The sequence below is a fragment of the Lithobates pipiens genome, unplaced genomic scaffold, assembly GCF_037356315.1.
Source record: "Lithobates pipiens isolate NorthernLeopardFrog02 unplaced genomic scaffold, aLitPip1_a1.2 Scaffold_16, whole genome shotgun sequence".
Classification (NCBI taxonomy): Eukaryota; Metazoa; Chordata; class Amphibia; order Anura; family Ranidae; genus Lithobates; species Lithobates pipiens.
In genome coordinates this window covers 632,973,816-632,990,593 of record NW_027507748.1, presented here as the reverse complement: position 1 = coordinate 632,990,593, position 16,778 = coordinate 632,973,816, and the positions used below count along the sequence as shown (strand labels likewise).

The 16,778-nt window shown below is 48.3% G+C and overlaps 1 protein-coding gene across 1 annotated transcript in view; it reads right to left on the bottom strand.

The window, feature by feature from the left end:
* Positions 1 to 16,778, bottom strand: part of COG6 (component of oligomeric golgi complex 6) — a 211,368-nt gene that overhangs the window by 54,477 nt on the left and 140,113 nt on the right. Inside the window, exons 12-13 of the mRNA XM_077484196.1 lie at positions 15,994 to 16,085; positions 1,899 to 2,016 (exon numbers count right to left, since the gene is read on the bottom strand). Coding sequence (XP_077340322.1) covers positions 1,899 to 2,016; positions 15,994 to 16,085 — 210 coding nt within the window. The remainder of the gene's footprint in view (positions 1 to 1,898; positions 2,017 to 15,993; positions 16,086 to 16,778) is intronic.

Genomic DNA, 16,778 nt, shown 5'->3' with positions numbered 1-16,778 from the left:
GAGTTTCTACACTGGCCACCCATGTAATGGGGATTTACACTGACCACTAATGTAATGGGAGCATTCACAGTAACTACCAATGTACGGAGGGATTTACACTGACCACCAATCTAAGGGGGACCTTCCTACTGGCCACTAGTGTGAATTAAAGAATTGTACACCAAGCCCCAATGCAATGAGAAGATTTACACTGACCACCACCTTAACTGAGACATTTAGCCTGCATTCACATTTTTGTGTGTCAGAAACGCATGCAAAATCGCTTTCTTGACACCACAGAAACGTGTTGCCCTTTATCAGATACACAGCAGTGCCATTAATTGTTAATGATACCCTTATGCATCTGCTAAAATGTGCATATTCACATGCACCAAAATTCATGGTGCATGTTATTTTAAAAAAGGGTTCCACCTTCAATTTGCTTACCTTTGCAGAAAAGGCTGATGTTAGGCTTAATGACCACAGTTGTAGGCAGGACTTTCATGCATGCCCCTTTACCTCCCCAGTGGGCCGCATTCAGCAGAAGTGATGGTGAATTTGACCTCGGAGGCATTATATACATATGAATGCCGCCTCTATTAATATATCAAATCCCTCGCTCTGGTGCTACAGGTATTTACATATCAATGCTGCTGCTATTTACATATCAAAGTCCTCTGTACTTTGGGCCCTACAACAATGATGGGGCCGAGGGCAGCTGCCCCTTTTGCCCTGCCCTAAAGAAGGCCCTGCATAAGCATGAAGTGAAGTGGTAGTAGTAGAAAGCAACTGAAACAGATATAAAAAGCCATTCAAAGAATGCCAGATAGTACATCTCAGGTTATAAATGTGTGCTAAAGCTACCTAGATTGAGACAGCCTAAGAAAAGGGACGGTCAGAGCAAAAGAAAGAGTACATAAGAGTCAGAGGAGCAGTGATGGAGAAGAAGACTGGTGGCCCATGGGCAGAAAGTGAGAAAGTAGCTGAAGGTTAAAAGGGGAAGCAGAGAGTGTGACAGTGTCAAAAATACTATATGCACTGCAACAGAATAGTTTGTGCAGAAAATGCCTGCTGCATTTCAAATAAATGCCAAACATAGTTTTTTGGGCCCAGAGTGGATTCATTGCATTTTTTAATTATAACCTGAAAATAACCTGAAAATAAAGAACTATTTTACCTGCTCAAATATCTGTAACGTAACAAATACCTGTAATCTTGTAATTCACAAAGCCTGCTTACAGCAGGGAGGGATTGGAATCCCTGTCAGGTTTTTTTAGTGCTACCTGGAACTTGTTAGAGAGATTCCCTATATCACATGCAACTACCTGGATGAGTAGTGACATGACAACAGCAGTGGCACCAGCCACTAATTTAAAAAGAGATCAAATATGCCCGTGCAGCCGCTGGCCGCAGATAACTGCACACAGCATGTGTGTGGGCAAAATTTCTCTGCCAGCCAGCTAATCACCCACGTGAATGGGTCACAACCATAGATCACCTAATGTCTGTAAATAGCGTCCTGTCATTCTAATCAACAAACTGCATAGTAGAAGGGAGACAATGCATTTGACAGTTGACAGGCAAATCATTTTTCCCTAAAGATTTTCCTCTAAATATTTCCTAGGTTGATCACCATAATATTCATCATTATAAATGCAGACGTTGTGACTGTAGTGCACCACAGCTTTATATATAAGCCTCTAATTGTTACAATGTAGCCCCCAGAATGTGCATAGAATTTGTTCACTTTAGGATAGTCACTGTCTAAGATGCCAGTCAGAAAAACCAATACATATCAAACCAAAATGGATCAATATTTAGATACACCAAGTTCATTACAATTTTAATAATTTTTTCTACATAGTACAAGATACACAAGACAAGTATATGCACCATTCTGAAGCAGTATCTGTCCTTACCTTGTCCATCAGTTTACTTGCATGTAAGGTCAGACTGTTGAGAAATATCTTTTTGCTCAATAAATGCATTTCTTCTATTGTAGTCAGCAGTGTAGAGGCGCTTGTGCCAACAATTCCACTAGAAGAGACAACATACACAGAGTAGATAGAATAGGCTTAGAATGGGCTGGTAGTAGAGTTACGTTTAGTTAGTGTTTGATTGAACGTCCACTTTTAGAAGAATTAGAGACTCAGCAAATACAAAATAACTATATACATTAGCAGGATATGTAACAAATGGTAATATACTTGTATATGTAGTAAAAATGTTCTATAACCACTGAGAGTTGCCATATGAAGCAGGGGTGTATCATCAAATCAGTGGGCCCGTGTGCAAGATCCCAAGTGGGCCCCCTTGTGGGGTAAAAAAAAAACAAAAAAACTAAAAAAAAACTGTGGTGCACAGCAGCTAAAAGTGGGTGTGGTTTAAACCCTAATAAATATTGGGTATGGCTTAAAGGGGGTGTGGGTAAAGAGAGTCTGAGATTACCTACATAGTGCAGAATGTGGTAATGTTAATAAGAGAAAAAGGGGGAGCGGGAAAAAAAAGGGGGAGCGGGAGAAAAAGGGGGAGTGGGAGAAAAAGGGGGAGAGGGTGAGAAAGAGGGAGAGAGAGAGAGGGGAGGGAGGAAACCAAGAGAGAGAGAGAGAGAAGGGGGAGAGAGAGAGAGAGAAGGGGGAGAGAGAGAGAGAGAAGGGGGAGAGAGAGAGAGAGAAGGGGGAGAGAGAGGGAGAGAGAAGGGGGAGAGAGAGGGGGAGAGAGAGAGAGAGAGAGAGAGAGAGAGAGAGAGAGAGAGAGAAAGGGAGGAGAGAGAGAAAGGGAGGAGAGAGAGAAAGGGGGATGAAGGAGATTTAAAAAGGGGAGGCGAGAGAGAGAGCGAGAGAAAGGGGGAGGCGAGAGAGAGAGCGAGAGAAAGGGGGAGGCGAGAGAGAGAGCGAGAGAAAGGGGGAGGCGAGAGAGAGAGCGAGAGAAAGGGGGAGGCGAGAGAGGGGGAGGAGAGAGAGGGAGAGAGAGAGGGGAGGAGAGAGAGAGAGAGAGGGGAGGAGAGAGAGAGAGAGAGAGAGAGGGGGAGGGGGAGGAGAGAGAGAGGGGGGAGGAGAGAGCGAGAGAAAGAGAGGGGGGAGGAGAGAGAGAGCGAGAAAGGGGGGAGAGAGAGCGCGAGAAAGGGGGGAGAGAGAGCGCGAGAAAGGGGGGGGAGAGAGCGCGAGAAAGGGGGGGGAGAGAGCGCGAGAAAGGGGGGAGAGAGAGCGCGAGAAAGGGGGGGAGAGAGAGCGAGAAAGGGGGGAGAGAGAGCGAGAAAGGGGGGAGAGAGAGCGAGAAAGGGGGGAGGGAGAGCGAGAGAGAGAGAGGGGGGAGGAGAGAGCGAGAGAAAGAGAGGGGGGAGGAGAGAGAGAGAGAGAGAGAGAGAGAGAGAGAGAGCGCGAGAAAGGGGGGGAGAGAGAGCGCGAGAAAGGGGGGGAGAGAGAGCGCGAGAAAGGGGGGGAGAGAGAGCGCGAGAAAGGGGGGAGAGAGAGCGCGAGAAAGGGGGGGGGAGAGAGCGCGAGAAAGGGGGGGGGAGAGAGCGCGAGAAAGGGGGGGGAGAGAGAGCGCGAGAAAGGGGGGGAGAGAGAGAGCGAGAAAGGGGGGGAGAGCGAGCGAGAAAGGGGGGGAGAGCGAGCGAGAAAGGGGGGGAGGGGGAGAGCGAGAAAGGGGGGGAGGGAGAGAGAGCGAGAAAGGGGGAGGGAGAGAGAGCGAGAAAGGGGGCGAGGGAGAGAGAGCGAGAAAGGGGGCGAGGGAGAGAGAGCGAGAAAGGGGGCGAGGGAGAGAGAGCGAGAAAGGGGGCGAGGGAGAGAGAGCGAGAAAGGGGGGGAGGGAGAGAGAGCGAGAAAGGGGGGGAGGGAGAGAGAGCGAGAAAGGGGGGGAGGGAGAGAGAGCGAGAAAGGGGGGGAGGGAGAGAGAGCGAGAAAGGGGGGGAGGGAGAGAGAGCGAGAAAGGGGGGGAGGGAGAGAGAGCGAGAAAGGGGGGGAGGGAGAGAGAGCGAGAAAGGGGGGAGGGAGAGAGAGCGAGAAAGGGGGGAGGGAGAGAGAGCGAGAAAGGGGGGAGGGAGAGAGAGCGAGAAAGGGGGGAGGGAGAGAGAGCGAGAAAGGGGGGGAGGGAGAGAGAGCGAGAAAGGGGGGGAGGGAGAGAGAGCGAGAAAGGGGGGGAGGGAGAGAGAGCGAGAAAGGGGGGGAGGGAGAGAGAGCGAGAAAGGGGGGGAGGGAGAGAGAGCGAGAAAGGGGGGAAGAGAGAGCGAGAAAGGGGGGAAGAGAGAGCGAGAAAGGGGGGAGAGAGAGCGAGAAAGGGGGGAGAGAGAGCGAGAAAGGGGGGAGAGAGAGCGAGAAAGGGGGGAGGGAGAGCGAGAAAGGGGGAGGGAGAGCGAGAAAGGGGGAGGGAGAGCGAGAAAGGGGGAGGGAGAGCGAGAAAGGGGGGGAGGGAGAGAGAGCGAGAAAGGGGGGGAGAGAGAGAGCGAGAAAGGGGGGGAGAGCGAGCGAGAAAGGGGGGGAGAGCGAGCGAGAAAGGGGGGGGAGGGGGAGAGCGAGAAAGGGGGGGGAGGGAGAGAGAGCGAGAAAGGGGGGGGAGGGAGAGAGAGAAAGGGGGGGAGGGAGAGAGAGCGAGAAAGGGGGCGAGGGAGAGAGAGCGAGAAAGGGGGCGAGGGAGAGAGAGCGAGAAAGGGGGCGAGGGAGAGAGAGCGAGAAAGGGGGCGAGGGAGAGAGAGCGAGAAAGGGGGGGAGGGAGAGAGAGCGAGAAAGGGGGGGAGGGAGAGAGAGCGAGAAAGGGGGGGAGGGAGAGAGAGCGAGAAAGGGGGGGAGGGAGAGAGAGCGAGAAAGGGGGGGAGGGAGAGAGAGCGAGAAAGGGGGGGAGGGAGAGAGAGCGAGAAAGGGGGGGAGGGAGAGAGAGCGAGAAAGGGGGGGAGGGAGAGAGAGCGAGAAAGGGGGGGAGGGAGAGAGAGCGAGAAAGGGGGGGAGGGAGAGAGAGCGAGAAAGGGGGGGAGGGAGAGAGAGCGAGAAAGGGGGGAGGGAGAGAGAGCGAGAAAGGGGGGGAGGGAGAGAGAGCGAGAAAGGGGGGGGGGAGAGAGAGCGAGAAAGGGGGGAGGGAGAGAGAGCGAGAAAGGGGGGAGGGAGAGAGAGCGAGAAAGGGGGGAGGGAGAGAGAGCGAGAAAGGGGGGGAGGGAGAGAGAGCGAGAAAGGGGGGGAGGGAGAGAGAGCGAGAAAGGGGGGAGGGAGAGAGAGCGAGAAAGGGGGGGAGGGAGAGAGAGCGAGAAAGGGGGGGAGGGAGAGAGAGCGAGAAAGGGGGGGAGGGAGAGAGAGCGAGAAAGGGGGGAAGAGAGAGCGAGAAAGGGGGGAAGAGAGAGCGAGAAAGGGGGGAGAGAGAGCGAGAAAGGGGGGAGAGAGAGCGAGAAAGGGGGGAGGGAGAGCGAGAAAGGGGGGAGGGAGAGCGAGAAAGGGGGAGGGAGAGCGAGAAAGGGGGAGGGAGAGCGAGAAAGGGGGAGGGAGAGCGAGAAGGGGGGGAGGGAGAGCGAGAAAGGGGGGGAGGGAGAGAGAGCGAGAAAGGGGGGAGGGAGAGAGAGCGAGAAAGGGGGGAGGGAGAGAGAGCGAGAAAGGGGGGGAGGAGGAGGAGAGAGAGAGAAAGGGGGGAGGAGGAGAGAGAGAAAGGGGGAGGAGGAGAGAGAGAAAGGGGAGGAGGACAGAGAGAAAGGGGAGGAGGACAGAGAGAAAGGGGAGGAGGACAGAGAGAAAGGGGAGGAGGACAGAGAGAAAGGGGAGGAGGACAGAGAGAAAGGGGAGGAGGACAGAGAAAGAAAAGGGAGGAGGACAGAGAAAGAAAAGGGAGGAGGACAGAGAAAGAAAGGGGAGGAGGACAGAGAAAGAAAGGGGAGGAGGACAGAGAAAGAAAGGGGAGGAGGACAGAGAAAGAAAGGGGGGGAGAGAGAAAGGGCAGAGGGAGAGAGAAAAAGGGGACAGAGATAGAGAAAGGGGGGGGGGAGAGAGAGACACACACTGAGGAGTCTGCAGCCTGCCAAGTTTCCTTTAACAAGCTAGCAGCCTAGCAATGCTTAATTAGTCCAGGTGAAGCACAGTGCGTCTGTGTCAGACTTGGCTTGGCTGCAGGTAGTTAGTTCAGTGGCGTAGTGTGGGTTGTCAGTAAGGCAAGTAATTTGTGCCCTCTAAAGCCTGGTGCACATTATTTGCTTTTTTTTTTGTTCAACCTAGCTCAAGAGGAGTCACTGTACTAAAAATCAGATGTTACTGGGACAATCTTCCCGCTGAGCTATTGTGTTTTGACAGGGGGACATTCCCCCTGCCAAAACACACCGGTCAGGGCTCTCAGCCATTGGCTGAAAGCGCTGACTGGATTGCCTATCGGCAGACCTTTTTCCGTTGTGCTTCTTTCGGCCATTTTCTGTTGGACCGGCTGCTGTACACACACACTGAATGTTGGACGGTTTTTAATGAACCGGTCAATGCCGCCCGACATTCGGCCCGTGTGTGTGCTTTACCTGTGGACTTTTAGCACTTTCTTGTAGAAACATAAGGGTTTCTCCACTCACAGTCTGAGCCTCTGCTTGACCGTCTGCAGCCTTTTATTATTGGTTGCATCTGAGGTATCTGTTTGACTACAGAACTCAGAAATATCTTCTCGCATTCATCCAATAAGAAAAGGCTGCAGGCAGTGAATCTGAGTTCAGGCTGTAAATGAGGAGGATGCCTTTTATACAGCAGAGCAGCTAGTTATTAATAACCCTGACGTAAGGTAGGCAGAATTAAAGAAAAGACACCTGGGGAGGGGTGTTCCTTCTTTACAAATTTTTTTACCCCCTCACCTGGAGACATGGAGATTACAGGGGCTCTGACTGTGAATGAAGAGGACTACAGCCTCAATCCATTGCAGCAGAGCAGCCAGCCATTAACCCCTATGTAAATGATGTAGGCATTATCAGCCAGCTGCTCTGCTGCAACAGTTTAATAAGGGCTCTTCCTTATTCACAGCCTTAGCCTCTAAATGGCTGCCCAAAGCCTTCTGCTATTGGCTGAGGCAGCTCTTTGACTACAGTAATCAAAGAGCTATCTCAGATTCAACCAATAACGAAAGGCCGTGGGCAGCCAATCAGACTCCAGCTGTGAATAACGAGGAGCCCTTAATTATCAATGCTACCGTTAGGTCGGGGGTTACTGGTTGGCTGTTGAGCTGCAAGCAAGTAGACCCCTACCACCAAGGCGGCATGAGGGGTAAAAGTTGGGAGGCAATAAGGACTATCACCTTACCCCCCATACAAGGTGCATCACAGCCCCCCTCCTGTGTTCTCCCAACCAGGCAGGAAATATAGGGCAGAAACAGCAGCCTCTGTTCTTACACATGGGGTACTGTGTAGTCCTGATTGCTGGGAACAAGTACATAAGAAGGGAATGTGGGACTTTAAATGAGGCAATTGACTTGTGGAGTTAGAGTATTTAGTAAACATTTTAACCACTTTCCGACCGGACCATTTTGCTGGTCAATGACCAGAGGTCTTTTTACAATTTGGCACTGCGCTGCTTTAACTGGTAATTGCGCGGTCATGCAATGTTGTGCCCAAACAAAATTTGTGTCCTTTTTTTCCCACAAATAGAGCTTTCTTTTAAAGGTATTTGACTGACTCTGCGATTTTTATTTTTTGCGATATAAACGTAAAAAGACCGCAAATTTTGAAAAAAAATGATATTTTCTACTTTTTGTTATTAGAAAAATCCAATAAACTCAATTTTAGTCATACATTTAGGCCAAAATGTATTCAGCCACATGTCTTTGGTAAAAAAAAAGTCAATAACTGTATATTTATTGGTTTGCGCAAAAGTTGCGCAAAAGTTGTCACATCTACAAACTAAGGTACGTTTTCTGGAATTTACGCAGCTTTTAGTTTATGACTGCCTATCTCATTTCTTGAGGTGCTAAAATGGCAGGGCAGTACAAAACCCCCCAAATGACCCCATTTTGGAAAGTAGACACCCTAAGGAAATTGATAAGAGGCATGTTGAGCCCATTAAAGCGGAGGGCCGGTTATAAAAAAAAAAAAAAAAAAGTCAGCAGCTGCAAACACTGCAGCTGCTGACTTAATAAACACACTCACCTGTCCAGGGCGCCCGCGATGTCGGCCGCCCGAGGCCGACCCGTCCCTCGGCTCTCGGGTCCCGGCGCCGCCATCCCTTGTAAGGGAAACAGGCAGCGGAGCCTTATGGCTTCACTGCCCGTTACCGCAGCGCTTTCTGAATGGGACGCGCTGTGTTCTGGAACACACAGTTCCCAGAACACAGCACGACTCATTACCCAGAAGACGCCGCGACGAAGAGAGAAGACAGAAGATCTCCGCGGAGGAGGAAGAGGAAGATTAGGAGAAAGTGCCTAGCAACAGGCATTTCTGGTAAGTAAAAAAAAAAAAAATGTTTTCATTTTTTTTTTTTTAGATTTTTTGTAATTTTTAACATTTTTTTTGTTTTTCAGGGTGGCCCTCCCCTTTAAATATTTTATTTTTTTGCCTCAAGCGATTGAATAATGACAAAAAAAAATGTGTTTTTTTTTTGTTTTTTTTTTACACAAAGTTGTCACTAAATGATATATTGCTTACACATGCCATGGTTATATGTGGAATTGTACCCCAAAATACATTCTGCTGCTTCTCCTGAGTACGGGGATACCACATGTAGTCGACTTTTTGGAAGCCTAGCCGCGTACGGGGCCCCGAAAACCAAGCACCGCCTTCAGGATTTCTAAGGGCATACATTTGTAATTTCACTCCTCACTACCTATCACAGTTTTGAAGGCCATAAAATGTCAAGATGGCACAAAACACCCACAAATGACCCCATTTTAGAAACTAGACACCCCAAGCTATTTGCTGAGAGGCATGTTGAGTCCATGGAATATTTTATATTTTGCCACAAGTTGCGGGAAAATTACAAACTTTTATTTATTTATTTATTTTTTTCACAAAGTTGTCACTAAATGATATATTGCTCACACATGCTATGGGCATATGTGAAATGACACCCCAAAATAAATTCTGCTGCTTCTCCTGAGTACGGGGATACCACATATGTGGGACTTTTTGGGAGCCTAGCCGCGTACGGGGCCCCGAAAACCAAGCACCGCCTTCAGGCTTTCTAATGCCGCGTACACACGAGCGGACTGTATGGCGTACTTAGTTCGTCATACAATCCGACGGACAGTCCGTCGTACTTTAGACTGAACGGACTTGACCACACACGGATGCACAAACAGTCCGTCGAAAGCTTGCGCGATGACGTGTACAGCACGTACGACGGGACTAGAAATAGGAAGTCCAAGACACAGCAAAGCACCCTTCCGCCGTGTAAATCCTTTTCTGGGCATGCGCCATTCTTAGTCCGTCGAACTAGCATACTGACGAGCGGATTGTCCGCTGAAACCAAAGTACGACGGACAGAATTTAGAAAAATCCGAAATTCTTAGTACGCCGGACTGCACGCTGAAAAAGTCCGCTGAAGCTCACACACGAGCAGATTGTCCGCTGAAATGTGTTTCGACGGACTAAGTACGCCATACAGTCCGCTCGTGTGTACGGGGCATAAGGGCGGAAATTTTTGACTTCACTCCTCACTACCTATTACAGTTTTGAAGGCCATAAAATGCCAAGATGGCACAAAACCCCCACAAATGACCCCATTTTAGAAAGTAGACACCCCAAGCTATTTGCTGAGAGGCCTGTTGAGTCCATGGAATATTTTATATTTTGCCACAAGTTGCGGGAATATTACAAACTTTATTTTTTTTTTTTTTCACAAAGTTGTCACTAAATGATATATTGCTCACACATGCCATGGGCATATGTGAAATGACACCCCAAAATAAATTCTGCTGCTTCTCCTGAGTACGGGGATACCACATGTGTGGGATTTTTTGGGAGCCTAGCCGCGTACGGGGCCCCGAAAACCAAGCACTGCCTTCAGGATTTCTAAGGGTGTAAATTTTTGATTTTACTCCTCACTACCTATCGCAGTTTTGAAGGCCATAAAATGCCAAGATGGCACAAACCCCCCCCCCCAAATGACCCCATTTTGGAAAGTAGACACCCCTAAATTTAGGGGTACACTAGTGAGACTCACAGGTAAAAAAGCACCTAGGCTGTCAGCGACTGTATCAAAACGCTACAAAAAAAACTGTTAGCGATCGCAGGGATCAGGCCTGACTCTGCGAACGCTGCAGTTATGTGTGTTGTGTTTTGTAAGTGACAGTGATCGATCGATACTGCACTTGGGTGGGCTGGGCTGGGCTTGGCGGAGGGGCTAAACGCAGGTGCTAGCAGGTATCTGGGCTGATCCCGCTAACAATGCGTTTTGGGAAACCTAAACTGCTGCCGATGCTAATATAGATCTGATCAGATACTATATTACTAAGGGAGGTGTATGCTTTGTGCGTGGGTGTTAGCGGTACTGGCACTAACCTGCCGCTGCCTGGGGCGACGCAGACCTTATCTGACCCTCAAACTTATATCACCCGCCGGGTGATCAGGGGGTTAAACCTTTATTAGGTAATAAATGGCGGGTGCCCTGAAACTATAAAAAATAACGAACCAACCAACGTCACCTGTAACAGTTATATGGTGATCACTGGTGAAAGGGTTAACTAGGGGGCAATCAGGGGGCTTTATGCGGTAGTATATGGGGGTCCCTGGCGCTATAAAAAGCTGCGGCGAACCTAAATACCTACCTGCCTAACTAGCGTCACCTGTGACACTAATACAGCGATCAGAAAAACGATTGCTTATTAGGCTGGGTTCACACTGGAGCGATGCGGGAACGCCACGAATCCGCGGCGGGTTCCCGCATCACTCTGCCCTATGCGAACTGCTGGGAGTGTCAGTGAAATGTTAATGACACCCCCAGATCAGTTCGCATATCGCAGTGCGATCTTCAAACTCGGACAGGAATCGGATCGCATGGTGTGAACACCCATGCGATCCGATTCTGCTGCGGACCAAAAAAAGGGTCCCGTGCGAGTTTGCGGTGGGTGCGATGCGAATTCAGCCATACTATCTGTATGGCTGAACTCGAATGGCACAGAGATCGGATGTGATTTGCACTGCAGTGCAGTGCGAATCACATCCGTTCTCATAAACCGCTGCAATGTGAACCCAGCCTTAGTGACACTGGCGACGGGGGGTGATCACGGGGTTAAACCTTTATTGGGGGGGTTAGGGGGGTACCCTAGAACTAAAGGGGGCTAACCCTAACTGCCCTAACAGTTATTACAGTCACAAATGACACCAATGCAAAAAAAAAATGCAATTGGTATCACTGTGACTGGGGGTGCAGGGGTGATTGGGGGGGGGGGGTGATCGGGGGGTGAAGGGGGGGTGAGAGTGTGCCTGGCATGTTCTACTGTATTGTGTAGTGTTGGTGCAACTCACCGATCCTCTCTCCTCGGTGCCGGAACGAAAAATACCGACACGGAGGAGAGATTACATCACTTCCTCTGCCTGTGTTTACATTACAGGAGAGGAAGTGATGTCACGCTGCACTTCCATTCGTCAGGAGCGATCGCGAGGGGGTGGCCATGAACGAATGGCCGCCCCCTCATCCCGGATCGCTCCTGAAAGGATTCCGACCGCCGCTGGCACCGGAGGGGGGGGGGGCGATCGGGCCCTCCACCCGCGGGAAGGCAGGGACGTACAGGTACGCCCATATGCCTGCCCGTGCCATTCTGTCGACGTACATCGTCGTGCGGTGGTCGGCAACTGGTTAAAGTATTTTCATATATATATGTATATATATATATACATATATACATACACACATTATATATATATATATATATATATATATATATATATATACACACACACACACACATATATATATATATATATACACACACACACATATATATATATATATATATAAATATATATATATACACACACACACACACACACACACACACACACACACATATATATATATATATATATACTTGCACACATGGTAAAAACATAATGGAAACATGCTTGCCAGCACATGAGAGATAGTAAACATTGATGAATGTAATAAAAGGTATTTCATATTAGCAGGCATGGATACCCCATATGCAAAAGAGCTGCTATAAGATAGGTAGACATATACATTAATAGTTACATAGTACTCAATACATTTTGAATGTATAAGATATATATGGGCCAGTGAATAAGTAATGAGCCAGACTTGACTGAGCACCCCATGGAAACTCAACGCGTTTCATGACTATATGCCATTCATCAGGAGTTGGGTACAGAAGTAAACTGTAAATATAAATAGATGTATAGTATTAGTAAATATGTTCTACTCCTTTTAAAGGCAGAAAATACCTCATGGGGAAAAAAGGAGAGGTTGGCTAGAGCACTGTGCTTGGCTAGCATTGAGGAAGATGGAACCCCAAATGGTTGCCTGTTCTGGAGCTAAGGGAACAGGTGTCCTCCACCTTCTGTATGACAAGCTGACTGGCGGAGATCCCGAAGTCACTGACAGCCCTCCTCCCCACCCCCTCCTCCTCTCCTGCAGTCAGAAGCCCATGGGCTGGGGGAGACAGATAGATGGGGAAACCTGATGCCTGTGTGTCTGCACTGAGTACAGCTCCACTCGCATTCATTGTCAGGTTCTTCCTCTCCTCGCCAGGGGAGGAGGGTGGCCGGTGACATCAGTGGATCACACACGCTTTGGACCTTCTGCACAAACATGCGGGATGTGGCTGAACTCATGGCTGCACCTGGGACTAGAGTACCGGCTGCCCCCCCCCCCCCCCTGTTCGTTTGCTCCACCACTGGGCTAGTTCATTCCACATATTGCAACAGCTCCTGGGCCGTTCACAAGCGCAGCAAAGCCCTGCCCTTGGAATTTATAGAGTATGGGTGCAGCACTCCAAACCATTTCGCTCTGCCAGGCACCAGCTGTAATGGAGCGGGCGGCGCTGGGCGGATCTAAATAGGAGGCAACTGCAAATGCAGCTGGCGCCACCACTCTTCTTGTGGGGGGAAAAAAAAGTCCCAAAGCTCCTGGCCTGTACACTGACTTAGGACTCTAAAAAATTAGCATGATGGTTTTTTTTCCCTCACTCCATGTGTCCGGAGTATGATAGGGCACAGTGGGCACACCCTGCACACATGGATGATATGCCACTGATATGGAGTTATGGCTGATCTCTAGGGAGATGACAGTAGGGAGTTATACATGTTTTGGCAAACACCAGCAGCTCTATAACATGGTGTTTTTCTAGAAGTGCTGAAGATGAGCTCAGGCGTGTTCACAACTACACGCACAGCACCCGTCAGGAAGTCGGCACTGCTGAGTGTTTATTACAAGCAGTGAGACATTTTCCCGATTGGCGGCTGCAGAGATCGAGAAACGTGTCACTGCCTGAGATTAGCGCTGTGCAGGCCAACTTCCTGGCGGGCTCTGCACGTGCGGTAGCGAACACGCCTGAGTTCATCCTTACTGAAGATCATGATCATGGTCATGATCATGGACACAGCACCATGAGAGTCCCACCTTTAGGGAACCAACGAATAGCAGGTTTCATCTGTTTTTTTCATGACTGTCACTCACTTATAATCTGTCCCAGATCTAGATCAACCAACAACTGCTTTGACACATTTCCAGACAATATCGCGATTGGATTAAGCTGGGTATGCTACCCATGTTGGGTAATTTTCCAGTGTTTGAACTGAGGAAGCTACTTTGAGGAGTGATTAAACATCATTACAACTGAACATTTCAGCCGAATAAGAAACAACTACCAGCCATCTGTCTGGCTCTTATGCTAAACCTCTGTACTTAGTATTTTACATTTTTTAAGTGTGCAGATAAGAAAGGGGGAGAAAATAAAAACATATTTTGTTTTTCTATGGTACTACCAAAACACGAAGGCATTGGAAATACTGCTTTAGAAGAGTTGGGCTGGTCCTGCACAGTATGTGATAACATCGAGGGCACTCCCACATTCCAGTGTTAGAAAGAAGAGTATTGGACAAAATATCTATTACTATAGATATCTAGTACTGTGTACTGTACTGTACTCCAAGAAAAAGATTTTATTGGTCCTATTTTCTTAGTCAAACAGCATGAGATACTTGTATCTTAAGGATGAGCTCAGGCATGTTCGCATGGTCCACGTGCAGAGCTGGCCAGGAAGTCGGTGCAGCACTGCACTACTCACAGGCAGTGAGACATTGTCCCGATGCATGGCTGCAGAGATCGGGCAATGTCTCACTGCCTGTGATTAGCACAGCGATGCGCTGACTTCCTGGCTGGCTCTGCACGTGGACCATGTGAACACGCCTGAGCTCATCCCTAATCAAAGTCAAAAGCAGTAAAACTGAGGGATGGTCAAACACAGCAAACAATGCCAGTAGGCTCCCAAACCAATGGGTCAAGAAGGCTCAACAGACCTAAATAGCAGCTTGTGGCTGCTTGTCCACAACCCCTATACATTGTGTCCCAACAAGATGCCCATCTATTATTTATTTAAGGTACCCATAGAGCGCGTCAGTTTTTTCGCAGTACTACACACACACACACACACACACACACACACACACACACACACACACACACACACACACACACACACACACACACACGTCCCCACCTACAAAGGAGCCCACAATCCAAGGTCCCCCAACCCACACCCATACACTAGGGCCAATTTATTTTGGACAGAAGCCAATTAACCAATTAAGCGAAGTACCTGGAGGAAACCCACGCAGGCACAGGGAGAACATACAAACTTTAGGCAGGTAGTGCCGTGGTTGGGATTTGAACCAGCAACCCTTTTTAATACTAGGCGAGAGTGCTACTCACTACACCACTGTGCCGCCCTTAAATCTGAGAAAAGGAATGCCTGATACTGAAGAGCCCATGATGCAAAACAGATCTGGTGGAGAAACCTTATACTTTAAACCATAAGCTCCAATGATAACTTGTTTAATCCACCTTGAAATGGCAAGAAGCCCCTGCGAGAACTATTGGAACAGTATACAGGAGGAATGTGAGTGACATTCTGGTCACTAAAGAGTATGAGGCCGAGATTTGTCTTTTGATGGTACACAGAGCCAAAACGCTGCTCCAGACCAGACTGGAGAAAGGACAGACTACATCCCACAGAGTACTTTCTAAGACAAAAGTTCCCCGACTCACATCAAGCAAAAAAAAAAAAAAAAAAGTAACCTGCAATGAGAGGACAATAAGGACAGCTCTCCAGCCTGAGAGGCTAATATTCATCATGGAAACTTTCCACATCTTTGGGAAGAGCTTGCTTAATTCAAACACAGAGTTGGAAATCCCCAATAGGGAGCAGTCCAAATAAAAAGAAACAGTTTGCCTGTGTTGCCAGAATAATTAATTCTAATAGTCCAGAGTGAAACTGGGTGTACAGCACAAAATTGGCAGAGAGGCAACCATGACAACCAAGACCCTTATTGCAGGCAGGGAGTGAGGGCTTTCCCTGGGCCCAAAGAGCTCAGGCATGAACTCTTTGTGTTCAGGGAAAGCCCTCTTTGAATGTCCTTCTTTTGGTACAGGGAAAATGATCCCTTGAGACAAGAGTTGTGGGGCAGCAGCAAGTACATCCACCTGTTGTAATTGAGATAGAAGCCAGTTTAAAAGTATGAAAGCAGGGAGAAGGCCGAGAGCAAAACTCCAGTTTGTAGTCCCTGGAAACAACATTCTAATCTAGACCCAGGCATCTGAGATATTCTGGGACCAGAAAGCCAAGCGGGACAACAGGCATCCACCCTTTCCGAGAAGTAGAGGTACCGTGTCACTGGGAAGAAGTCTGGAAAGCCTTAGAAGCGAACTCTTACTCTTTGTAATCTGATGTACATTTCCAAGGAGGTACAAAACAAGTGTTTGCCTTCAAATAGTAACCCGCTCAAGGTGGTTCTTGCATGGGACTTCAGCTGAATGGCATTTTAGCTAAAGAATCCTGTGCATGTGGAAGCTTTCTGTAAATTGTTGGCACTATATAAATACCTGTAATAAAACGTCAGGTCCTTACCTTATTGTATGGTGGTAAAATTTCAGAAGATTAGAGATTTTGTACAGCAACACTGCGCCGGGCTCTGCAATGATAACTTGTTCTATACGAACCTAACAAAGTAAAGCAGAATATTCACGTTAAGAAAATATGACAACATCTGATCAGCACTGTGTGTAATACATTTCTAAAGAGGACAGGTTAGAAGCTAAGGCAAACAGACATCTTTTGAAAAGCCAACCTGAGAGAACCAGGCATGACAAAATTATCGAATACACTAGGTTTAATGGCCTCTCTAGCCAATGATTCTTCGTAATCCAATTGATAGTCATCCTTTTTTGCCAATCCATTGTATTTTCTTGGCTTGAGCTAAATTGCTTCCACTGCTGTATCTGAGCCAATGAGGGGGATAGCTGAGGGAGTCTCCGCTCTTGTGCACATCGCTGGGATTGAGATTGGCCCAGGGTAAGCTGCATGCATTAAGGTAAAAAAACTTCTGCCTTTACAACTATTTTTTAAAGTTGAACACCAGGCAAAACATTTAACTTCATGCAGAAATGGGTGAGAGCCTGTGTCAAGTTTTTATTCCAGGTCCATGCAAGGGTTCTTTCTCCTTAATTCCTGCTAGATCAAGGAGTATCTGCAACAGAGACACAAGCAAAACATTTTTTTGTGGAACTTCTGACAATACTTGTGTCACAGGCACAGGCAGGTAACATCTCCCCCAATAAAAGAAACAGTGTGGAAGGTTTTCGTTTTTTTTTTTTTTTAGAGATAAGGGTGGAGCAGTGTACTTTTTAAAGGGC